The 26,276-nt window shown below is 41.8% G+C and overlaps 1 protein-coding gene across 1 annotated transcript; it reads right to left on the bottom strand.

The window, feature by feature from the left end:
* Positions 1–796: 796 nt before the first annotated feature.
* LOC141114331 (keratin, type I cytoskeletal 47 kDa-like) lies at positions 797–10,103 on the bottom strand. The gene is made up of 8 exons (XM_073607946.1): positions 9,555–10,103; positions 8,797–8,879; positions 7,076–7,232; positions 5,964–6,125; positions 5,080–5,205; positions 3,350–3,567; positions 2,612–2,739; positions 797–1,048 (listed from the first exon to the last, which is right to left on the bottom strand). The coding sequence occupies exons 1-8, from the start codon at positions 10,023–10,025 to the stop codon at positions 948–950; spliced, it is 1,446 nt and encodes a 481-aa protein (XP_073464047.1). The 5' UTR covers positions 10,026–10,103; the 3' UTR covers positions 797–947.
* Between the last annotated feature and the right edge of the window lie 16,173 nt (positions 10,104–26,276).

The following is a 26,276-nucleotide window of genomic DNA, read 5'->3' as shown; positions in this document are numbered from 1 at the left end:
ACAGCTATGAGATGTACCCTAAGATGTAGACATCATTTTGGGAAGAAGCTCCCTGAGAACTGCTGGTTATTTTAAAGGTTTTCTCTGTGGTAAAAATGTTGGGAAAGCCTGCCTTTAATTAAGACTGTACCTATTTAGTCTATGGGGAGAATTCTGGCATCTGGGTTCACCCCCTGTGTAAGTCCAACTAAGTTCAACACTAAAAGGAAAAAGTCTAAATACTAATAATAAGGATATAAAGGAAAGTAGCATGTATGCCAATAACACTATCCAATCCATGTGTGTGGAGAAGCTATAATTGTAGGAAATAGTTTTCACTTAGCCTAGCTTTCAACTTTAGTTTATTTATATCATAATGAAATTAGCAACAGAAGGAGTGGAAACAGCCATGACAGCAGGAATAATAAAACTCCAAGGTGAGTAGGAGATCCGAATGGAATGACCAGGAGGAAGGGGGGTGGGCTACCTGCTACAGCGGTTCACAAAACCTATAAGTAGTCCTTGGGGGACTGAGACAATCAGATGGATCTTGCTCTGCCTGTTGGATTTTTCAAATATTTAAATGCTACAGAAGGAATGAGGTTCCAATGTGAACAGATTAAGAATTATTTTGGAGGAAAATTACCAAAGATGGCCCTTAGAAGGTATAAGAAGCCACTAGATGACTTAGACAACTAGATTGCACCTATAACTGATACATTTTTGGTGATATATTATTGCTATTTGTCACAGTGCACTACAATTAATTTGTTATATGAATGTATCACCTCTGACCCAAAAGACATCACAAGTTGAGTGAGATGCAAGAAAATTTTTATTGAATCAAAAAGAGAAACAACTTCATGTCTTATTCATTTGTAGCAAAAGAATTGTTAAAGTGCCCGCCACAAGCCAGCACCACCTCTTCAAGTCCACAGAGTGGTCTTCCTTCAATGTTGCTTTTCTTTTTAAGTCATCATTTCTTCTTTCTCCACTACCTTTGAGGACACGACTTTTCCATCTATCACTTCTTCAACGATGGTCTTCACCTTTCTGGTTTTGGTTGGGTCTGAAATAAAGATTAGTAAATTGTATTAATATAGTAGATGTTCTGTCTGCAAATTATGTCACAATTCTTCTAAACACATACTGAAAACATAACTTAAAAAAATATAACAAAACACACAAAATTATTTAATTAAACCTTTATTGGATATTTTATTGGCCATGGCATTATTCAAAGGGTAACCTTAAATGATTCATAAATGACATCCTGGCTGAAACCAAAATATCAATAATCAATACAGTCACGTTGTCCATCCAAATATACTTGACAACTAAACCCCTACTGAAAAAACACCATGACAGTGAATAATTAGAAAGAAGGGGGTGGGTGGGGCCCGTGATCAGGTCCAGGAAGCTGGGGTAGAAAACAGGGGGAGGCAGCAGGTTTAAATAGGGTCCAAAAGGGCAGGTCAATTGTCCGCCATTTTCTTAAACTAATGAAGGCCTGTTAAGGGTAAGGGAGAATCCTGTTGCAACAGCCAATAGCAACCTTCCAATGCAAAGCAATGGAAGCATGGCCCTTTGTACTATCCCATGGGGTCCCACAGACCACCGGGGACCCTTGCATACTGTTCAGCGGACATTTAATATACATTTGGTATGGTTGTTTGCAGGCAGCTGGCAAGAATTCACTAAAGTTTTGCAGATGTCATCCAAAAGATGTTTGGCTGGGCAACAACAACCTCCTAACAAAGTATAAAGGGATGTTGGGTTGTGTTGTTATAATTCCATATGCACCTTGATGCAATTTTGGTTGCCCCTAAAGATTCTGAAAGTGGAACTAGGCCCACCAATGCCTTGAATGATAACTGTTACAGGCACCAGTGTGCCTATGTTTGCTACTCTCAATTAAACTGCCAAGCCCCATCAAATGGCTGATATCACAGTTGATCAAATGTGCAGCACCATGACAATCTCAGATCAAACAGAGGCTAAGATGGCAGCTTCTTTAGCTGTAAAGGATAAGAGGGTTTACTTCTGCTTGAAGACCATTCTCCTGACCAGTGCCCTTCAGCTACTAGAAAAGGTAATTTAGCAACTGGCTGTTTCAACCACTTTTATGTCCTGATAGCCTCCGGCAAACTACTGGATATTGCAGGTGATGAAGTTTCATTGCAAACCAATGCTCTGCTGCTCAGATTCCTAGCCTAACTGCTTGTTGAACAGTTGAATTTATTTATCTAGGCAAAAGTTTAACTTCTTAGAAAGGATTACATCTAGCAAAGCAAATGCCCAGTGACTTCTTCTTTCTCTTTTAGCTATAAAATTATCTCCACATTTTCACAAAACACTATCCACCAAAAACACCTATCTACCAAAAACCTGAAACCTATAGTTTTGTTATTTATAGGCTGAAGAAAAGAATCAAACTCTAACAGCTGCTTTTTCATCAAAGATTAATTTCCTATTGCTGTCTGATGAAGTTTATGGTAGCCCTTGGGCAACCAAATCATCAGCTGCTTTGGCAAATTTTGACAAAACCAGGATGATATCATCTCATGCCTAGGAGCACCTTTACATTGTTAGCTTCAGCAGGCATCAACCTGCCATTACATTGTTAGGTTACCTTTTTTGGAATCTATAGAAGATGTCTGTGATTTTGTTGTGGATGATGAGGAAATCTGTGAGGTGGAAACTGATGAGGAGGCACCTTTGCTTGCTGAGCTTGATGAAGAAGAGCTCTGGGAGAATTGACTGTGAAAAGAACAGTTCATGATTAATTTTTTTGTAAGCAACATTAAGGCTGGGTTCACACTGATGCAAATTGGATGCAGTTTTCCCCGTATCCAATTTGCATGACAGGAGAGTGTGATGGCTTTCAGTGGAGTGTGACTGGCTCTCAATTTTAGGTCTGAATTCAGGCAAAAATTTGGGCCTGATTCTTCCCTGAAACAAAGAACAGGGACGCATTGTACCCCTGCTGTGAGCCATATCCACACACAGCGTGAACCCAGCCTAGAACTTCAAATATAGACAATAAGGTCAAGCCTGGATGTATTTCCTACATATGTAGTGCTGTGGTGACATCCCCTCACTTATAACTTCCTGCACTCACAGGATGTCTTCAGTCTTCCAGGTTGAATACAACTGTGCGTCATGCAACCCGAAATACCGAGGACATCTAGTGGCAAAAAAGAACTATGGGACAGTGCTGGAGTGCAGGTTTAAAAGCGCTGTATATATAACTGTGTTATATACCAAATATACCTTTTAAGACTTCCCACACATTCTGCTGAACTTCCATACTTTTTCATCTGCCTCAATCAAAATGCAAAAATAGTAACTTTTTATTTCCTGCTCTCACCCTAGTTCTCCTTCCAGCAGGCGGCGGTATGTTTCAATTTCCATCTCTAGTCTGTTCTTGATGTCAAGCAGCTCTCTGTACTCATTGCTCTGGCGTTCCATGTCTTGTCTGATCTGTATGAGCTGTTCTTCTAATCCGCTGATGACATTCTGGAGCTGCTGGAGCTGTCCTCCATAACGGCCTTCTGTTTCTGCAAGGGTGTCTTCAAGGGATTTTTTCTAAAATTTCCCAGAAAAAAAAACAATCTCTAAGTCCTTTTTCATTTTATAGTTAACATCTCATATTTGTTAATACATCATTTTATGTAAAACCCTTTTTTAAGAAATCCTGCTCTCCAAAGGTGATATGACCAATCTGAAAAATGTTTGCATCGGTTGGACAGTACAGCACAACTTGCATGGAGCTTGTCTGTTCCTCCAGTGTTTACTGTTTGTCATTTTCCTTCAGGTGTAGTAGATTTTGTGTCATTAATTGAATCAGAATTGACCCTTTTGAGAGTACTTGTTAGAGACATTACACGGTGCATTTAGGGAGGGTGTCCGTAACATGTCTACACTACCTAAATGAGTACAATTATTAGAAGTTAAATATATCTAAAGTCATTTTGTTTTAGCAGTTATTAAAGCAAAACATTTTTAAACCCCTGTTGAGTTTTTGCAGTCCCAGCTTTTTATTGCTGTATCACTGTTGAAAATTTTACTATTGCCTCCTGTCTTGGTTACCATGGTGTCACTTGGACAGGAAGTGGGAGGACATCTTCTCAAGGAGACCACAGACAGCAATAAAAACCAAAATAGGGATTGTTAAAAACTGAAACGTTTTGCTGGAATTATACTTTGACTATACAGCACTTGCTGCCATGCATAATATTTACATATTGATTATTTATGTTATTTAACTTTGCTTGAACTTCTTTAGCAACTTTTGGGTAAATGTAAAGCAGAACTTAAGCTGGCCATAGATGGATTTAAATTTGTCCAGTTCAGCAGGATGGATCGACAGCATTCATATTTTTTTTACATTTTCTGCAATTACAGAAAAATACCTGTTGATCCTAATAGAGATCTTGTGTATTGTAATGTTCTGTGAATTGAACTGACATCTTAAGCAAGTTTATCAGCTTTCTCATCTACCCTTTATCTTGTGAACAACAAAGCAACACCTTCTATGTAATGGAGAAAAAGAGAGGGGAGGTATTTGTGGTCCAAATCAACCTAGGCTGACTACACTGCTCCTATATAAATACTGTACAGTGAGTGAGTGTTGTCACCCTAGGACAGGAAGTGTGTTGGAAGATCACCAGGTGAGAATAAAGGGAAAAGCTCTAAAACATGAATGCAGCCACTATGACTATGGTTTGGTAAGCTGAAATATAGTAAGTTTTTTTGTTTAGGTAGTATTCTCTCTTTTGTTGTCCAAAAATGTTGGCCAAGGTAAGAGTGGCAGGAGTTGTATTCTCTGATCCCCCCATACAAGTTAAATGAGACACATGGTCATATAACCAGGCAGAGCAAGAAGAGTTTTATCAAATCTGAAAACTGAACAGGTTGTATTTGTCATAAACCCCTCTAACCTGGCGTATGGGTTAATTCTTACTTAAGAACAATTAGATATCAATCTGGGAAACATGTTTGCTTTTACTTGAATTGTGCGTTTTTTGTTTCTTTTTGTAATTGTCAGATTACATTGTGGGCTTAAATGTTTACTCAATATTTTATTTTTTGACTTACCATTGCCAGCTGAGACTGCAGCTCAATCTCTAAGCCTTGGAGGGTACGTCTGAGGTCGGAGATTTCGCTCTTGGTTGTCTGCACCTGTTCCACACCAACTGAAATTTCCTTCTTCAATTCATTGCTCTAAAATCGTAAATATAGGGTTTTGCTTACTTCTGATCTTCAGTTTTGGTTATTCAAATAAAAATTCTAAACATACAGGCAGACTACAGGGAGCCCTACATTGAGAAAATTGGTAAACCAGTTGTAGACTTGATCTGCTGATGACCTCAAATTGTATAGGGCAGTCTTTCTCAAACCTTTTGCTATGAAGGAATCCCTAAAATAATTTTCAGGTCTCAGGGAGCCCTCGCTAATATGATTAGACATACAGCTCATGGTACAGTAGAGTGATCAGTAGGATGTAGAGAGTTAAAAAGAAAAGAATAACGAACAAGGTTTACTTACTGATCAAGATCTTCTGGGGCTACTCCTCAATGGGGTTTGCTTAATATTCCTCCAAAGTTTGCTAGGAATTCCTTGACAGTAGAACTTTTCAAGGAACCCCAGCCCTAGCAAACCTCTGGAGGAGTTCTAGGATTATACAGAACCCTGATTGAGAAAGACTGGTATAGAGCAACACATTCCCTTTGCCAAACAATATGTGGTCAGGATATTAACCAGGATGGAGAGTTTGGCAGTATAAGAGCAACATTCCTTGATTAATACGTATGGTCTTTTCTTATTATGTTTTTTTTGTATTGACAGAAATAGTTTGGACATTGTATTAGATCTTAGTATGCCAGTGCTGACTCTAAGTAAGTGATTACCTTTGGCAAAGACAACTTTATCCAACAATGGATGGATCTGTATGCATATGGGCAATTTAATTTTTTCCTTACCTTCTGTGCAAACTGTGCCTCAGCTTCTCTGCGGTTCTTTTCAGCCAAAAGTTCATAGTCGGCCCTCATGTCATTCAGAATCTTAGTGAGGTCTATACCTGGAACAGCATCCATCTCTACGTTGACCTGGCCAGTGGCACTGCTTCTTGCAACTTGTAACTCCTATTCATCAGTAAAAAAGAGATTGTGTATGAAAAAATTACATCAAATCCATTCCTATGATTCATAAAACAGAAGGATTCTAAAAACAAATGCCCAAAGAAAAACACTGCCTGTGCTTGTTTCTAAAGATTGCAGAAAATAAAAAATGGAGGTATTGTCATTAGCATCTAATCAAATGCTGGTATTTTTTTCTAGTGCAGAGTAGATCATGTAAACTCATTGATACTCAATGAGTCACAGGAGGAACATAAAGCCATAGACTACACAGAGATGATTGCCTAGTCAATTTAATCAACTTTATCAACAACCATGTAATACCAGGGTCTAACAGTTAGTTAAATAATTGTTTTGATTGGCCCCTCTATTACATGAATCCTGTTGAATTGACCCTGCAAAATCATACTATGTAGGGCTTGCATGAGTATTATACTAATCATGGACATGAGGTGGCAATGGGAAGATCTTACCACCGAATGATCATAATTCGGATTCCCTAGAATAATCATACCATAAACATATATGTTCGTATTAATTCATCATAAATGTTTATGGTCAACAGAGCTATGCTTTATACATGGCAGACTGGTAGACTGGTACCAAGCAGACTGGTACCAAGACAAACAACTGGTAACAAGGTAATCTACATGAGGTGTGAGTATTTCCTAGGAACGTTGGATCAGCAATAGAGCTTGGTACAGCTCACTACTATGGCATGCAAATCAAATATGTGTATTAGGTTTATTCAGTACTATAATTGAGGTCCACATTATTATTATTAAACAGAATTTAAATAGCGCCAACAGTCTGTGCGGTGCTTTGCAATGTAGAGGGGGGACCGGACAATTACAATACAGTTCAATACAGAGGGGACAGGAGGGCACTTGAGCCTGCCATGAAAAGTTATTTTTGTGGTTTATTGACCCCATTTTTTATATTCTCGTTTTGCTTACCTCCTCATGGTTCTTCTTGAGGTAGGCCAGCTCTTCAGCCAGGCTCTCAATCTGGAGTTCAAGGTCTCCTCTGGACATTGTGAGCTCATCCAGGACTTTGCGGAGGCCATTAATGTCAGCTTCCACACTCTGGCGGAGAGCCAGTTCATTCTCAAACCTTTGGAAAAAAAATATTATTTAAAAAGAGCCACATACTAGATTATAATACAGAAAGCAGGGTTTGTAGAGATTCTGTTGGGCATTATGTGATCAGTCAGTGCAAAGAACCATATATTTTCTATACTTTACAATGGTCCATGTCTTATCAAATAATGATAATATTGGATCTTTAGAGGCCCCAGCTTAAAAAACTCTGGGCTTCAGCATCAAAAAATGATTGCATGTAAACCCACTCTAGCACTAGGCACGTCAAGTGCTTGAGTGTTCATTCATTCTAATGGCCAGAATAAATCAATATCTTGGCCAATGGAATGAATGAACGCCCGAACACTTGACACGCCTCCTCTACCGGAATATAGGCACCCAGGGGAGGAAAAAGAAATGTGTCATGGTGGTGATAACCCATGAAGGGGTGGGTCCATGACTCCTTTCACTGGATGTCCTTAGTCTCCCAGGTTGAATGATGCTGGGTGTTTGTTAACACAACAGACTGAGAATATCTAGAGAATTATTACAGGGGTCAGTGCTGAACAAGAGATGAGTAGTGCAGAGAGAGCTGTTCTATTTCTTAACCAGCTGGTGGACCTTTTGTTAAAAAAAAATTAGCCCGGACCTGGACTGTAACACACAAAGGCATTATTTAAACTTCTGATGAAGTCAATGATTTAAAGACAATAGACCCAACATTTAAAAAAAAAAAATAAAGCATTTTTCCAGAAGGAACACAATAAAACTGATACATGAGCTAAGAAAGAAGTCACAAGACCCTCTGCAGCTCATAAAATATATATCACTTTTTTATTATTTGAGAGCTCTCATTAAAAGCTCTCATTAAAATTAGAAGAAAAAAGGTTTAACCATAAACTACGTAGAGGGTTCTTTACTGTAAGAGCGGCCAGGATGTGGAATTCCCTTCCACAGGCAGTGGTCTCAGCGGGGGGCATCGATAGTTTCAAAAAATTATTATATAAACACCTGAATGACCACAACATACAGGGATATACAAGGTAATACTGACTTATAATCTTATACATAGGTTGAACTTGATGGACTTGTGTCTTTTTTCAACTTCACCTATTATGTAACTACTATGTAACTATGTATTTTGACACTTTTGATAAAAATTGGATGGAGCCACCGGTACTTCTACCACTGGCCTAAAATTGCATGAAGTCAACTACAACCCAGTCAGAAGTCATCCTTTGTGGTTGCAAGTGCAACAGATAGCCTTTGCAAAAGGTTTCTTTATAGTACAAAAAATGAAAAAGTATATTGTGTTTCCACAACCAATGATACTGGCTGGTGTTTAGGTATGAGCAGAAAGGACGTGGACAAAAATGGACTAAATGGTTGTAATTACAGAGTAGGGAGTTGCTGGTTTCTAAAAGATCAAAAGGATTACTTTAGCATCATTTATAAGCTGTTCAGAACAATAGGTGTATCTTACCTCCCTTGAGACTAGGAATTTTAAAGATTAAAGGATAAACTCAACATACTTTTTTCAATCAAGCTAATATATACAAGCCATTTTAAATTGCAATTATAACATAAATCTGACTTACTTAAGTCTGAAGTCATCAGCAGCCAGCCTTGCGTTGTCAATTTGCAGGACAATGCGAGAGTTGTCAATAGTGGCAGCTAGGATCTGGTAAAAAGAAAGACAGTTTATTTTGTCTATTTTGTATACTGACATAAGGTGATGAAAGGACGCGTGGTGTGTTAGGCAAACAACCATAACAGAACCTTAAGAAATTAATGTTTTTGTATGGATAAAGAATATGATAAGGGCAAGAGAGAGAAACTCAATTTTTAACTCATAGTGTAGACATTTCTTACCTGATTGCAAAGTAAGTTTTAAGTACATTTAGAAAAATGAACACACACAATGTATATATATTCTTCGTCTGTCAATAAAATAACGTATGCTGAAAATAACAGTCATTACTTTTTCTGTCCTGGTATGCTAGTATAAGCTAAGCTTTTATTGGTAAGTATAGGTTTTCTGAGTGTAAGGTATGCCAGTCATAGGCTTCCACTGTGGCAAACAACATTTTAAAAAAGTCACAGCTGTCTACAGTTATCTACTGCTGTCATCAGCCCAGCATTTTAGCTTTCTTCAAGCACACTCTAGCACCAAGTAATGTTATATTAAATGTACCAGGCACTTCCAAAGAGTTTAGCATTTACAAAGTTACTATGAAAAATTTTACTATTTCAAGTTGACTGGAAAACTGGATTTACTTAATAATATATATTAAATATTTGTTTTTGCAAGGGTTAATGATTTTTAAATTATATTTAAAACAAGAATGCAATATACCTTGCTTCTCAAGTCATTGATGATATCATAGTACTTGCTGTAGTCTTTGTCTCCACCGCTAACACCAACGCCAACTTGCTTCTCGTACCACTGGCGGATCTTGAGCTCAAGCTCAGTGTTGGCTGCTTCCAGGGCCCTGACTTTGTCTAGGTAGGAGGCCAGGCGGTCATTGAGGTTCTGCATTGTCTGCTTCTCGCCTCCACCCATGCCCAGGCTGCTGGATCCTGCTCCTCCGAAACCTGAAGAAGAGCTGAAGGAAAAGCCACCACCGGATCCGCCACCGCCGGATCCGCCACCAAAGCCTGAACCAAAGCCGCTGCTATAGCCACTGCCATAGCCACCGCCTGCACCAAAGCTGCTTCCACCATAGCTACCTCCTGCAAAGCTGCTGCCACCACCACCATAACCACCTCCATAGCCACCGCCAGAGCTGGAAACTTGATATGATGCTGAGCTAAAACGCCCGGCCATGGTGGATGTATTTGTGGTTTTGCTCTGACCCAGAAAATGTGTTAGAAGGAAAAAGTGTGGCTGCCAAATCTGATCTTCAGCCTGTATATATATATATATATAGACTGCAGTGGGTGTTTCACTTTTAAAGTGACCTTCCTACTGGAGTTTTTTTTTCAGCCTGGTCAACACCTGTTTGTCACCTAGTCTGACAGATTTAGTCCATCCTTACAGCAATTATGCAGCCCTTGGGCTGTTTGTTATATGTTGACTAGAAACTGGGAGAGGCAAATTCCTTTTTTCCTTTAGAGGCTTTTTATACAGCCCCCTCTCTATTAACTTGCCTTCAGCATCAACGTATCAAGTTTACAATCTGCTATCAGCTTCAGGCATTTAAAGTCTTGCACAGAAGAGGCTTCTGCATTAGGTCAGCCTGATAGCCATGCACACAACTCATTTTTTACATATGTAAATATGGTTGAGATAAAATTGAACAACACGTAGCAAATATGTCACATTATTATATACATTTTGAGGATATGTTCAATCACTTTTGTGACAATTTTGTAATTATTCAGTACTTTTATGCACTATCATGTGTGGAATTCTCCTCTAAACACAAGCAATTTTACGTTTTAATATTTAATATAGATGCTTTTGCACCGGCTGAATCATGATGTACTACAGTCAAGCAAAATGTACATACTGAGCTTAAAGTGAGTTAAAAAAAAGTTCAAATGGCATTTAAATGCAATAATAAAAGCTTAAAACACAGAAAGCACAAAAGTATACTGGCTTTGTGAAGTAAATAAAAACACTTTATTAAAGGCTTGCTCATACCATATCCACTGAGGCTGAGCCGCATCGATCTGTGTAGATCAACCCAGGTGCAAGGGCGCATAGTAAGCAATTATTTTTTGTGTGCTCTGTTCACACCATACATGTACAGTGGTGTGCATCGCATAAAAATACAGCATGTCTGCATTTTTACACAATGCAACTTATCTAACCGCATTTCTCTGCACTGGGGACACAGTGGTATTCTTTGACATTGCAATAAAGTTAAAAAAGGTAAAAAGTGTATTGCATTGTAACACAATGCATGCCGGGGCTAGCTTTATACTGAGCATAAAGCACCCCTGTTGGTATGATTGAGCCCTAAAATTGAAAAAAAAACATTAATAAGCATATATGTAGTTTAATCTGAACTAGATCCAATAGCATCACTTGGTATAGTAAATCTACAGAAAGTCCATTCATTAGTAAATTGGTGTAACTGATATTTGGAATTGCCACCTCACATTGTGCGTCTCTACAGCCAACACATTTTTCGGAGGAGCTTCTATCTTCAGAGCCCAGGGCTCTGAGGTGGCATTTCTGATTTATTATACTCTGGTGGCATGTGTTTTGTATCGTTTATGAATGTTGCAGCTTACATTGGACTCCTTAGCATTTGACACTTCCAAAAGTTGTTGGATGTCTGTGTTCCTCACCATGTGTTGTGGTTCCATCCTCCAGCGCCTACGTTACTGCAGTGTACTGTGGTAATGTACGGTTTCAGAAGATGGAACCAAAGCACGTGATGGGGAACACAGACATCTGGCACTCCCAGAAGTGTCAAATGCTAAAGAGCCTGATGGAGGCTGCAGTGCTTGAACAGAGAGTAGGTAGGAGGCACAGCTGCCAGAGAGATGAGTATAATAGCTCCTCCATAGCAGGGAAGTGTCATTTACTTTTTGTAGCTGATAGACAGGGTCACCTTAAAATAATAGCATTTGCAGTGCTATCTGCATTAACAACAATTCACACAGCAAGATCAAATTCTTAGTTTTGATTGTTGTTTAATTAGTTGTGCTTGTAATGATCTGATATAAATTGCTCTAAATAACAATAAAGCGCAAACTATTTGGAGCCATACCAACCAGTAAGATTCCTTCCTGCACCTTTAAGGTAAAGAATCATCAAAGTAATGCAAAATTTCTTGGGTTTACCAGATTCTCACATCCACCATTCAATGTAAATCAGACCCTCAACACTGCTTGTATTCAGCCACAGTACCCGTGGCTGCCTGAATACCCAAAGAGTGACTACATCTGATTGAATGCAGTCACCATTTGAACAACAAATATTTTCCACCTAACTCCTTCAATTCTGAAATCCAGCTTTTTTTTACCTGGATGGTGTTGATAGGGCAACCCACAGCTGATTCAGCAGGAACCAGATGAAATTCAAACTGTGTATAGGTAACTTTACTAAAGTCTACATCTTATCATGTGAACAGTCATGCATCTCACTCCAAGAGCGTACCTACAGGGGTCGCAATTGTGACCCGGTCCCATGCTGCAGGGGACCCGTACGACCCCCCCTGTACACCTGGATAGGAGGAGCGGCGGGTTGGATGCAAGTAGAGGAGCAAATCTCTACATTTTCCTCCTGCCTGCAGGAGAGAGAGGAGGAGAAGCAGGCATTCAGAGGCTGCAGGAGGGAAATGTAGAGATTGGCTCCCCTACATGCAGCTGCCCCCCGCCGCTCCTCCTATCCAGCTTCTTTCTGCTACCTCCCCATGTGCTCTTTCACTGTTTCTTACAACCGGGTCCTGAAGATTCTAGTTATGCCAGTGTCTCACTCCATACATGGCCACAGTATTACAAACAACGAGAACATTAGTAGCAACTAATCTAGGTAATGCCTAGATTAGTTGGCCAGGGGCAGTCTTCAGAAACTGTAAATTTTCCATAGACACATCATTAGTTCCAGAACCAACTTCAATCAACAGGACTAAGTGACGGTCATTTTACAGGCTAAAGCACACCCATGTACAGAATTTCCCATTCTGTTCTTGCTGTGAAACTGTATTCTGACACATACACATACCAAAGTGTAATTATATTTTCAAGATTTACGAGTTCATTCGTATGCTGCTTAGGGCTCTGCATTTCATTGTGATTTGTTAACTTGTTTCTTTATAACCGCCAAAGAAGTCCCATTCTAACCAGAAGTGCAGACCAAATTGACTACAGTCTTTTGCAACCTGTTTCCCTCTAGCTGGTGTGAAACTAAAACTTAAACTGTATATAGGCAAGTGGCATGGGCTGGTGGCCGTCACTGAAACCAAAGAGCGAGCTTCCACTTTGTTTGGCTGGCAGTGCGTAGAGGTGCATTATTCTGATGATTGTTCAGCCACTTCCTTGTCTGGCTGCCAGTACATGGCCACCATTTTCTACTGGCACTGGTAGGAACCTGACACAGAACTGATATGCCCTTTGTCCGGGGCTCCTGGCGCCATCTTGGGAGAGCATGTTTCTAATGTTAACAGAGAGTTCTTGAGAGATTTCAGTGACCATCTTTGATGCAAAGGGGCTACATGTCCACTGAGGCATGTCCTCAGAATTAGAATTAGGAACAGGTTGCAGGTGAGAGGGACAGTGCAAGCTATGGTTTAACTTCTTTGGGAAGACATCTGTTGGAGAGAGGAGACTAGCAGCTCAGCTTGGTCCCAGGCAGTGGAAGGTAGACCACCAAGCAGCTGGGTCCAGCAAAGCATTTTTTATTTAGAGAGTCACAGGTTAGGAAATTTGGTCTGTATAGACACTTTAGGAAGCTTGCTTCGGGCAACCCCATGTAATCTCTTCAATATTGCTCTGCATTGTGTTTGCCAGTTCTCATGCCTTGTGTTCATATTCTCTGCCCTGCAGTGGACGTACACTAAGGGGCGAGAATGTTCATGACATCATTGACCTAATATGGCCATATTAGATCAAGGTTTTTGACCTAATATGGCCATGTGTCCATATTAGATAAATGATGTCACAAGCATGCTCGGTCCTTTGTATACATAGAACATATGGGAATCTCCCACCCGCAACTCATTGGCCCAGAAATGACAGCTAAAATCTGTGTTTAGACCAAACCCAAGCTCATTACTAGTTGGGACCAGGCAAAGCACATACAAATAAATAAGGAGGTAAATATAAACCATGTTTAATACTTGAATGGACACGGTTCTTTGACACATGATAACAATATTTACTGAGCAAGAAGTAAATAATGACTTACTGCTAAGCTTAAGATAGCTTAAAGAGTGATTATTGTCAGCACTGCTTTGCTTCATATTTTTTACATTTAGAGCTTGTTCTTATTAGTGAACAAGGATCACTCTTCAGAGGGCATTTGCCAGGTGGTGAGGAGGCTGAAAACCACACTAGCAGGGTTGCAGTATGGCCCCTTTTACTTTAATGGGTCGTGTCCGGCAAGAGCTACCAAAAGAGACTAGGGGTTCATTTACTAAAACTGGAGAATGCAAAATATGGTGCAGCTGTGCATAGTAGCCAATCAGTTTCTAACTTCAACTTGTTCAATTAAGCTTTGACAAAACACGACTGGAAGCTAATTGGCTACCATACACAGCTGCACCAGATTTTGCACTCTCCAGTTTTAGTAAATAAACTCCAAGGGGTATAAGTTCTGGCATGTGCACACCTTCAGTCACTGCCTCTGCAGCTAAAGGGGGCAGTGTGGGGTGGTAAAATTGTGGCTCAATCACATGGTGTTTCTGCCCCCAACCGCTCCTGTGAACAAGCCCTTAGGTTGACATGTCAAAAGCGGAGGTATGGCTAAGCTGTTGCTTTAAATAGAATGCACATTTATAACCACTTCAGCCCCGGAAGGTTTTACCCCCTTCCTGACCAGAGCACTTTTTACAATTCGGCACTGCGTCGCTTTAACTGCTAATTGCGCGGTCATGCAATGCTGTACCCAAACGAAATTTGCGTCCTTTTCTTCCCACAAATAGAGCTTTCTTTTGATAGTATTTGATCACCTCTGCCGTTTTTATTTTTTGCGCTATACACGGAAAAAGACCGAAAATTTTGAAAAAAAATGATATTTTCTACTTTTTGTTCTAAAAAAAATCCAATAAACTCAATTTTAGTCATACATCTAGGCCAAAATGTATTCGGCCACATGTCTTTGGTAAAAAAAATGTCAATAAGTGTATATTTATTGGTTTGCGCAAAAGTTATAGCGTCTACAAACTAGGGTACATTTTCTGGAATTTACACAGCCTTTAATTTATGACTGCCTATGTCGTTTCTTGAGGTGCTAAAATGGCAGGGCAGTACAAAACCCCCACAAATGACCCCATTTTGGAAAGTAGACACCCCAAGGAATTTGCTGAGAGGCATGTTGAGCCCATTGAATATTCATTTTTTTTGTCCCAAGTGATTGAACAATGACAAAAAAAAAAAAAAAAAAAAAAATTACAAAAAGTTGTCACTAAATGATATATTGCTCACACAGGCCATGGGCATATGTGGAATTGCACCCCAAAATACATTTAGCTGCTTCTCCTGAGTATGGGGATACCACATGTGTGAGACTTTTTGGGAGCCTAGCCGCGTACGGGGCCCCGAAAACCAATCACTGCCTTCAGGATTTCTAAGGGCGTACATTTTTGATTTTACTCCTCACTACCTATCACAGTTTTGAAGGCCATAAAATGCCCAGATGACATAAAAACCCCCCAAATGACCCCATTTTGGAAAGTAGACACCCCAAGCTATTTGCTTTGAGGCATGTTGAGTCCATGGAATGTTTTATATTTTGACACAAGTTGCGGGAAAGTGACAAATTTTTTTTTTTTTTTTTTTTTTTTGCACAAAGTTGTCACTAAATGATATATTGCTCACACAGGCCATGGGCATATGTGGAATTGCACCCCAAAATACATTTAGCTGCTTCTCCTGAGTATGGGGATACCACATGTGTGGGACTTTTTGGGAGCCTAGCCGCGTACGGGACCCCGAAAACCAATCACTGCCTTCAGGATTTCTAAGGGCGTACATTTTTGATTTTACTCCTCACTGCCTATCACAGTTTCGGAGGCCATGGAATGCCCAGGTGGCACAAACCCCCCCCAAATGACCCCATTTTGGAAAGTAGACACCCCAAGCTATTTGCTGAGAGGCATGGTGAGTATTTTGCAGCTCTCATTTGTTTTTGAAAATAAAGAAAGACGAGAAAAAAAATTTTTTTTTTTCTTTTTTCAATTTTCAAAACTTTGTGACAAAAAGTGAGGTCTGCAAAATACTCACTATACCTCTCATCAAATAGCTTGGGGTGTCTACTTTCCAAAATGGGGTCATTTGGGGGGTTTTTTTGCCACCTGGGCATTCCATGGCCTCCGAAACTGTGATAGGCAGTGAAGAGTGAAATCAAAAATTTACGGCCTAAGAAAGCCTGAAGGCGGTGCTTGGTTTTCGGGGTCCCGTACGCGGCTAGGCTCCCAAAAAGTCCCACACATGTGGTATCCCCGTACTCAGGAGAAGCAGCAGAATGTATTTTGGGGTGTAATTTCACATATTCCCATGGCATGTTTGAGCAATATATCATTTAGTGACAACTTTGCGCAAAAAAAAATAAAAAAAATAAAAAATTGTCTCTTTCCCGCAACTTGTGTCACAATATAAATTATTCCATGGACTCAACATGACTCTCAGCAAATAGCTTGGGGTGTCTACTTTCCAAAATGGGGTCATTTGGGGGGGTTTTGAACTGTCCTGGCATTTTATGCACAACATCTAGAAGCTTATGTCACACATCACCCACACTTCTAACCACTTGAAGACAAAGCCCTTTCTGACACTTATTGTTTACATAAAAAAATAATTTTTTTTTGCAAGAAAATTACTTTGAACCCCCAAACATTATATATTTTTTTTAAAGCAAATGCCCTACAGATTAAAATGGTGGGTGTTTCATTTTTTTTTTTCACACAGTATTTGCGCAGCGATTTTTCAAACGCATTTTTTGGGGAAAAAACACACTTTTTTACATTTTAATGCACTAAAACACACTATATTGCCCAAATGTTTGATGAAATAAAAAAGATGATCTTAGGCCGAGTACATGGATACCAAACATGACATGCTTTAAAATTGCGCACAAACGTGCAGTGGCGACAAACTAAATACATTTTTAAAAGCCTTTAAAAGCCTTTACAGGTTACCACTTTAGATTTACAGAGGAGGTCTACTGCTAAACTTACTGCCCTCGATCTGACCTTCGCGGCGATACCTCACATGCATGGTGCAATTGCTGTTTACATTTGACGCCAGACCGACGCTTGCGTTCGCCTTAGCGCGAGAGCAGGGGGGACAGGGGTGCTTTTTTTTTTTTTTTTTTTTTTCTTTATTATTATTATTTTTTTATCTTATTTTTAAACTGTTCCTTTCATTTTTTTTTTTTTTTTAATCATTTTTATTGTTATCTCAGGGAATGTAAATATCCCCTATCATAGCAATAGGTAGTGACAGGTACTCTTTTTTGCAAAAATTGGGGTCTATTAGACCCTAGATTTCTCCTCTGCCCTCAAAGCATCTGACCACACCAAGATCGGTGTGATAAAATGCTTTCCCAATTTCCCAATGGCGCTGTTTACATCCGGCGAAATCTAAGTCATAAAATGCTCGTAGCTTCCGGTTTCTTAGGCCATAGAGATGTTTGGAGCCACTCTGGTCTCTGATCAGCTCTATGGTCAGCTGGCTGAATCACCGGCTGCATTTTCAGGTTCCCTGTTGAGACAGGAGAGCCAGAGAAAAACACGGAAGACGTTGGGGGGGGAGGGGCATTCCCTCCCACTGCTTGTAAAAGCAGTCTAGAGGCTAATTAGCCGCTAGGATTGCTTTTACATGAAAGCCGACCGCTGGCTGAAAAGAATGATACCAAGATGATACCTAAACCTGCAGGCATCATTCTGGTATAACCACTCAAAGTCGTGAATGGCGTACCTGAAGACAAAAAAATGGTTAACAATAAAGCACAGTAAACGGTAAGGTATAAAAAATTGCATACCTGAAAAGCAAACATGATAAAACATAATAACAATAAAACATTGCAGAATAGAATACAGTAAAAAAGAACAGAACAATAGAGAGAGAGAATAGAGAGAGAAAGAACAATAAAACGACAACTATTTTTTTTTTATTTTATATTTTTGTATGTGTTTTTTTTTTTTTTTACACTTTTTTTTGTAACTAACTTTTATAACTGTAACCGGTTCCAGGTTCGGGTCTCTCAAAATGCGATGGCATCTTGGGAGACCCTGTGAAAGTGTGCCTAGTCTGTGCAATGCTGTACCCTACGCTAATACTCAACTAGTGCATGGTAGCGTTCAAAATATTCACCAATGCAAAGACCAGGATTGTCAGGACAGGAGGGACAATAATAGCGGGTGTCACGCCTATATCCGCGCTTGCTGCAGACACGACATCTTTTTTGGGGGGGTTCGCTGGGTAGGGGTACTCGGGAGGACATAAAGAAAATGCCTCTCATGCAGCCGACTGCATTTGGTTGGGGATGTGAATGGGGGAAGTACGGGCGCCGCAGAAGCGGTGGGTTCCCAATTAGGATTGGCGAATGCAGCAGGAAGGGCATTATGGGCACGACGGGCCTGTGTTCGTCTTCTTGGTGGCAGCGGGACACTACTTGTGCTTGTCACCTCACCAGCTTGAACTGCACTTATGGGACTCGCCACGTCACCAAGTGTTACTGCAGTGCTGGTTTGACTACGACCGGGGTGTACTAGGCCGCTGGTGCTTGCCAGTTCACCAAAACGCTACCAAAAAAACTGTTAGCGATCGCAAGGATCAGGCCTGACTCTGCGAACGCTGCAGTTATGCGTTTAGTGTTTTGTAAGTGACAGTGATCGATCGATACTGCACTTGGGTGGGCTGGGCTGGGCCGGGCGGAGGGGCAAAACGCAGGTGCTAGCAGGTATCTGGGCTGATCCCGCTAACACTGCGTTTGTGGGAACCCTAAACTGCTGGGGACGCTAGTATAGATCTGATCGGATCAGATATTGATCCGTTCAGATACTATACCACTAAGGGAGGCGTATGCTGCGTGCGTGGGTGTTAGCGGTACTGGCGCTAACCTGACGCTGCCTGGGGCTGGTGCTTGCCAGTTCACCAAAACGCTACCAGAAAAACTGTTAGCGATCGCAGGGATCAGGCCTGACTCTGCGAACGCTGCAGTTATGTGTTTAGTGTTTTGTAAGTGTCAGTGATCGATCGATACTGCACTTGGGTGGGCTGGGCTGGGCCGGGCGGAGGGGCAAAACGCAGGTGCTAGCAGGTATCTGGGCTGATCCCGCTAACACTGCGTTTGTGGGAACCCTAAACTGCTGGGGACGCTAGTATAGATCTGATCAGATCAGATATTGATCCGATCAGATACTATACCACTAAGGGAGGTGTACGGTGCGTGCGTGGGTGTTAGCGGTACTGGCGCTAATCTGACGCTGCCTGGGGCTGGTGCTTGCCAGTTCACCAAAACGCTACCAAAAAAACTGTTAGCGATCGCAGGGATCAGGCCTGACTATGCGAACGATGCAGTTATGCGTTTAGTGTTTTGTAAGTGACAGTGATCGATCGATACTGCACTTGGGTGGGCCGGGCAGAGGGGCAAAACGCAGGTGCTAGCGAGTATCTGGGCTGATCCCGCTAACACTGCGTTTTCGGGAACCCTAAACTGCTGGGGACGCTAGTATAGATCTGATTGGATCAGATATTGATCCGTACAGATACTATACCACTAAGGGAGGCGTATGCTGCGTGCGTGGGTGTTAGCGGTACTGGCGCTAATCTGACGCTGCCTGGGGCGACGCATATCACCGCCGGGCGATCAGGGGGCTAAACCTTTATTCGGTAATAAACGGCGGGTGCCCTGACACTATAAAAAATAAACAAACTAACCAGCGTCACTCGTAACAGTTATACGGTGATCAGTGGTGAAAGGGTTAACTAGGGGGCAATCAAGGGGTTAAAACCTTTATTAGATAGTATATGGGGGTCCCTGTCGCTATAAAACGCTGACAGCGAACCTAAATATTTACGTCTCTAACTATCGTCACCAGCGACACTAATACAGCGATCAGAAAAATGATCGCTTAGTGACACTGGTGACAGGGGGTGATCAAGGGGTTAAAACTTTATTAGGGGGGGTTAGGGGGGTATCCTAGACCTAAAGGGGGGTAATACTCACTGCCCTAACACTGTAACTGTCACAAACTGACACTATGCAGTAATCAGAAAAAAAAAAAAAAAATACTGCTAATGTCAGTTTGTGACGGGGGGGGGGGTGATTGGGGGGGGATCGGGGGGCGATCGGGGGGGGATCGGGGGTGTAAGGTATGCCTGGCATGTTCTACTGTGTGTGTTTGTGTGTTGTGCACTTACATGTCTTCTCTCCTCGGCGCTGGACGGAAACTGCCAGACCGAGGAGAGATGACATCACATCCTCTGCCTGTGTGAAACTATACACAGGCAGAGGAGGATTCCCATTGGCTGGGAGCGATCGCGAGGGGGGGGCCACGATCGGATGGTCTCCCCCTCGCCTCCCGACGCTCCCAGTCAGATGCCGACCGCCGATGGCACCGGGGGGGGGTCCGATCGGACCCCCCGCCCGCGGGAGGCAGATCACGTACAGGTACGTGATTCTGCCTGCCCGTGCCATTCTGCCGACGTATATATACGTTAGGCGGTCGGCAAGTGGATAAAGCACAGCAGTGAGATTTACAAAGGTAAAGATTACTCCACCGGCTTCAGGAGAATTAATGGGATTGCAAAAAAGAAATAGGTGAGAGGAAAGCCTGGTCATGTGCCCTGTCCTCCAATCAAGGAACACTGTCTGCAATGTTATGTCGAAAAAAATCAGTGAACTACCCCAGGCTGCACACATATTTATTTGTAAAAAATTTGGAAAACCATTTATCATTTTCCTTCTACTTCACAATTGTGTGCCACTTTGTGTTGGTCTATCACATAAAATCCCAATAAAATACATTTACGTTTCTGGTTGTAACATGAATGATGTCTCTACCAGCTTTGTATATCTAAAGAGTGACATTTTTGCCCATTCTTCTTTGCAAAATAGCTCAAGCAGATAGGATGGGGAGCGTCTGCGAACAGCAATTTTCAAGTCTTGCCACAGATTCTCAATTGGATTTAGGTCTGGACTTTGACTGGCCCATTCTAACACATGAATATGCTTTGATCTAAACCATTCCATTGTAGCTCTGGTTGTAAATTTAGGGTCGTTGTCCTGCTGGAAGGGGAACCTCTGCCCCAGTCTCAAGTGTTTTGTAGACTCTAATGCCCCGTACACACGGTCGGACTTTGTTCGGACATTCCGACATCAAAATCCTAGGATTTTTTCCAACGGATGTTGGCTCAAACTTGTCTTGCATACACACGGTCACAGAAAGTTGTTGGAAAATCCGATCGTTCTGAACGCGGTGACGTAAAACACGTACGTTGGAACTATAAACGGGGCAGTGGCCAATAGCTTTCATCTCTTTATTTATTTTGAGCATGTGTGGCACTTTGTCCGTCAGATTTGTGTACACACGATCGGAATTTCCGACAACGGATTTTGTTGTCGGAAAATTTTATATCCTGCTCTCAAACTTTGTGTGTCGGAAAATCTGATGGAAAATGTGTGATGGAGCCTACACATGGTCGGAATTTCCGACAACAAGGTCCTATCACACATTTTCCGTTGGAAAATCCGACCGTGTGTACGGGGCATTACAGGTTTTCTTCTAAGATTGCCCTGTATTTGGCTCCATCTTCCCATCAACTCTGACCAGCTTCTCTGTCCCTACTGAAGAAAATCCCCACAAACATGATGCTGCCACCACCATGTTTCACGATGGGGATGCTGTGTTCCAGGTGATGTGCAGTGTCAGTTTTTTGCCACACATAGCGTTTTGCTTTTAGACCAAAAAGTTAAATTTTGGTGTCGTCTGAGCAGAGCACCTTCTTTCACATGTTTGATGTGTCCCCCTCATGGCTTCTCGCAAACTGCAGACTTCTTATGGGTTTTTTTGAACAATGGCTTTCTTCTTGCCACTCTTCCATAAAGGCCAGATTTATGGAGTGCATGACTAATAGTTGTCCTGAGGACAGATTTTTCTACCTGAGCTGTGGATCTCTGCAGCTACTCCAGAGTTACCATGGGCCTCTTGGCTGCTTCTCTGATGATTGCTCTCCTTGCCGGGCCTGTCAGTTTAGGTGGACCGCCATGTCTTGGTAGATTTTCAGTTGTGCCATACCCTTTCAGAAGGTGACTTTTGAAGGCAATTGGTTCCACTAGATTTTAGTTAGGGAAATGTAGCGGTACCCCCCGTAGGGGCTGCTGGATATTGTGGTCCACCTGTCACCCTGCCTAGCCTGGAATTCACTTCCCAGACACTCCAAGACAATGAACAGTCTGTTAGCTTTGTTTTGTGTTTTTATTGAGGGATTATAACTTGGACGAGGTTAAGAAAAATGATGGGATACCCAGAATCAATAATAGAATCAATAGGATGATCAGTTAAAACCTCAGTCTCCTCCAGCACAACGCTTATTCGCAAATGGTTCCTCTCTCTTCTGTACAATACTTGGTTCAAGGCACAGCTAGCACATGGTAGGCCCAACTCTGACTCTGTCAGGCCCTAGCAACTGCTATTTGCAGGCAAGGACCACAGGCCCGTTTAATGTAGCAACAAATAGTGAAAGAAAAGTATTTTAGTGCTAGCTGTCCTATGATGGACTACTGCTCCCAGTCAGTCCTCTTCAGGCCCTGCCTGCCCTCCTGACTGCAGTTGCCCGACTCCACTGCCCTAGACATCACAGTCTCTTCCGCTGGCTCTACATCCATTTCAGACTGCACACTTCAAGTCTGCTCCGGCATGCCTCCCAGCTCTCCCGACTGTACCTGCCACTCACCGACACCTGGTGGATCCCTCCTGGAGACTTTGCCTGGCAGTACCTTCCACTGTCCTCTCCTGCTCCTGGTTAGGACACCCCCGTGGTTTGTACGAGGGTCCCTTCCACTCCCGAGCTCCAGCCCAAGGTCACCCCCCCCCCCCAGACCGGGGTGCTTCCCCAAGGGCCACGACAGCTAGTACTCCGTCTTCCAGTTCTTCTACCTGACAACTCCTCCCCAGCAGGGCTGACCTTAGTTATTTAAGGAGGCCTGCCCCCCTGCCAATCCAGGTTGGGGATTGGTCAGAGTTCCTTAGAACACCCCAGACAGCTTCACCTCTCTTCCCCAACTCTAGTGTAGAATCCGCTAGAAACCAGAGGGAGGTGACAGAGAAATTATGCTGGCCGTGAGTCACTGCTGCTGCTGCTCTAGGCCACTCCCAGGTCACACAGATCAAAACAAACAGACCTAGCTTGCTGCTAAGCCTGATTAACTTTACCTGCACTTCTCAAAAATCCTACATCTAGCACCTACCTAAAGTGGAGGGTGCTACAGGTATTAGAGTAAAGGGAAGCTGAATACAAATGCATGAAACACTTTTCACATATTTATTTGTAAAAAAAATTGAAAAGTATTTATCATTTTCCTTCCACTTCACAATTATGGGTGGCACAGTGGTGTAGTGGGTAGCACTCTCGTCTAGCAGTAAGAAGGGTCGCTGGTTCGAATCCCAACCACGTCACTACCTGCTTGGAGTTTGCATGTTCTCCCTGTGCCTGCGTGGGTTTCCTCCGGGTAATCCGGTTTCCTCCCACACTCCAAAGACATGCTGGTAGGTTAATTGGCTCCTGTCTAAATTGTTCCTAGTATGTATGAATGTGAGTTAGGGACCTTAGATTGTAAGCTCCTTGAGGGTAGGGACTGATGTGAATGTACAATGTATATGTAAAGCGCTGCGTAAATTGACAGCGCTATATAAGTACCTGAAATAAATAAATTATGTGCCACTTTGTGTTGGTCTATCACATAAAATCTCCCTGGAGTTTGCATATTCTCCCTGTGCCTGTGTGGGTTTCCTCCAGTTACTCTGGTTTCCTCCCACGCTCCAAAGACATGCTGGTAGGGTAATAGGCTTCTGTCTAAATTGCCCCTAGTATATGAATGTGAGTTAGATTGTAAGCTCCTTGAGGGTAGGGATGAATGTACAATGTATATGTAAAGCGCTGTGTAAATTGACAGTGCTATATAAGTACCTTAAATAATAACATGTAGAAAATGTCATGGGGTATGAATACTTTTTCAAGGCACTGTATATCTGGCCCTTACAGGCTGCATAAAAAAATGGTCTTAGAGCAGCATATAAACATGTCTGAGGAGACGGAGAAGTATTATTATTGGTCTATTTCCATCCCCTTTTGATTCTAAGTATATCTTTCGCTCATAAGCTGGAAATAGCTTGACGATTGCCGATAAATATTTGTGGTTAAGAAACTGGCTTTTCACTTTCTTCTTCTTTGTCATTGTCATTAAGAGATGTCTATGTCCTTAAGAGATAGAATTACAAGCTAAGAAGTCTGTAATCAGATGAATGCATCAACAAGGGTCAAGAGTTTTCAATGTTTAACATGACAAAACCTCCTCATGTGCTTCATATGCAATATGTCAAGTGCAGGTGTGGGAAAACTGCTATGAGAACACAGCAGGTGCTCCAAAAATGTATTTCTGACGACCAGATTAGTCTTTACCAATGATAAGGCATTTATTTAAAGACTTTTTGTTACAAAGCCAACCACCTCTGTCATTAGGATCTGGTGGAAGCAGACATTCTCTGACTCCAGTGTAGGATAGTAACTCATCTAGGGTTTACTTCCTCTTTAAGACAAAGGGTAAAGCTGGCCATACACTGTAAGATTTCTCTTGTTCAGCCCTGTGAACTAAAGAAAAGCAATCTATTGATTCCCCCATCCATACTTGATAGCATGCGTGGATGAGTATTTGGACAGCCGGCACTCATGGCTGGCAGAATAGCCAAACAGCGACTACATCTGACTGAATTCAATTGCTGTTTGGTTGATCATTTTTCTCCAGCTCCTTCGATTTTCAAATCAAAGGATCTCAGGAGGGAGCTAAAAGGGCCACTATCGGCTTGGCTTTTAGCAGATTCATCAGGAATCGGCTGAAATTAGCTCCATGTATGGTCAGCTTAATGTGGACAATACAAAACACCCAACAACACATCAGAAAATACATTAAAATATCACCTAGGCATTTTATGGGGCCCCAATGGTTCTAACAGTCATATGCATGTAAAAAAATTAGAAAAAAAGAATCAATCTTAACTGTCAGTTGTGGGACAGCATGGCCCCTACTTAATCTCTAATAATTAGAAAAAAATAATCAGTCATAACTGTCATTTGTGGGACAGCATGGCTCCTACTGACTCTCTAATAATTAAAAAAAATAATAATCGGTCGTAACTGTCAGTCGTGGGACAGCATGGCCCCTACTTAATCTCTAATAATTAGAAAAAAAGAATCAGTCATAACTGTCAGTTGTGGGACAGCATGGCCCCTACTTAATCTCTAATAATTAGAAAAAAATAATCAGTCATAACTGTCATTTGTGGGACAGCATGGCCCCTACTTAATCTCTAATAATTAGAAAAAAATAATCAGTCATAACTGTCATTTGTGGGACAGCATGGCTCCTACTGACTCTCTAATAATTAAAAAAAAAGAATCAGTCGTAACTGTCAGTTGTGGGACAGCATGGCCCCTACTTAATCTCTAATAATTGGAAAAAAAAGAATCAGTCATAACTGTCAGTTGTGGGACAGCATGGCCCTTACTTACTCTCGATTATAAAACAGGATAGGCAAGTTTTTCTAAACAGGGCAGTAGTGGGTGTAAAACTGGCCATAGATGGATAAAATCTCGGCCGGTTCAGCAGGGACTGGCCAAGATTTGTTTCATCTATGGGCAGGCTGGTTTCATCCAAGTCTATTGATCGGTTGACTTAGGTAAAACCAACCTGTCAGATTTTTTACACGTAATTACCGCCAGAGGCTGTAGCTACTACCAGTAATCATTGTGTTCTGCCAGCAGGGAACGCTCCAGAAGGGAAGGCAGAAAACAACAGCCATGCGGGAGGGATTCCCCCATCAACACTGACTGTGTTGATGACGAAATACGATTTTCTTTTCTGCAACCTATGGTTGCAAGATTTTTTTTTTTAATTATCTATGGCATGGGTGCTCAACCTGTTGCCCTCAAGTGTTTCGAAACTATGAGGCATTGCAAGGCTGACAGTTACAAGCATGACTCCCAAAGGTAGAGGCATGATGGAACTTGTAGTTCTGCAACAGCTGGAGGGCCACAGGTTGAGCACCCATGATCTATGGCTTGCCTTAAGAAGCAGAGAAACAAGAGCACACTTCCTGTTGGGACAAGTTTTTAAAGTTGGCCATATACTAGTAGGAATAATCTTGCCATCACGGGGTCAACTAATTGCATTCGAAAGCCC

Source organism: Aquarana catesbeiana, linkage group LG12 (assembly GCF_042186555.1).
Source record: "Aquarana catesbeiana isolate 2022-GZ linkage group LG12, ASM4218655v1, whole genome shotgun sequence".
Lineage (NCBI taxonomy): Eukaryota > Metazoa > Chordata > Amphibia > Anura > Ranidae > Aquarana > Aquarana catesbeiana.
Note: the sequence above shows the minus strand (reverse complement) of the source record. Positions and strands in the feature narration are given on the sequence as shown.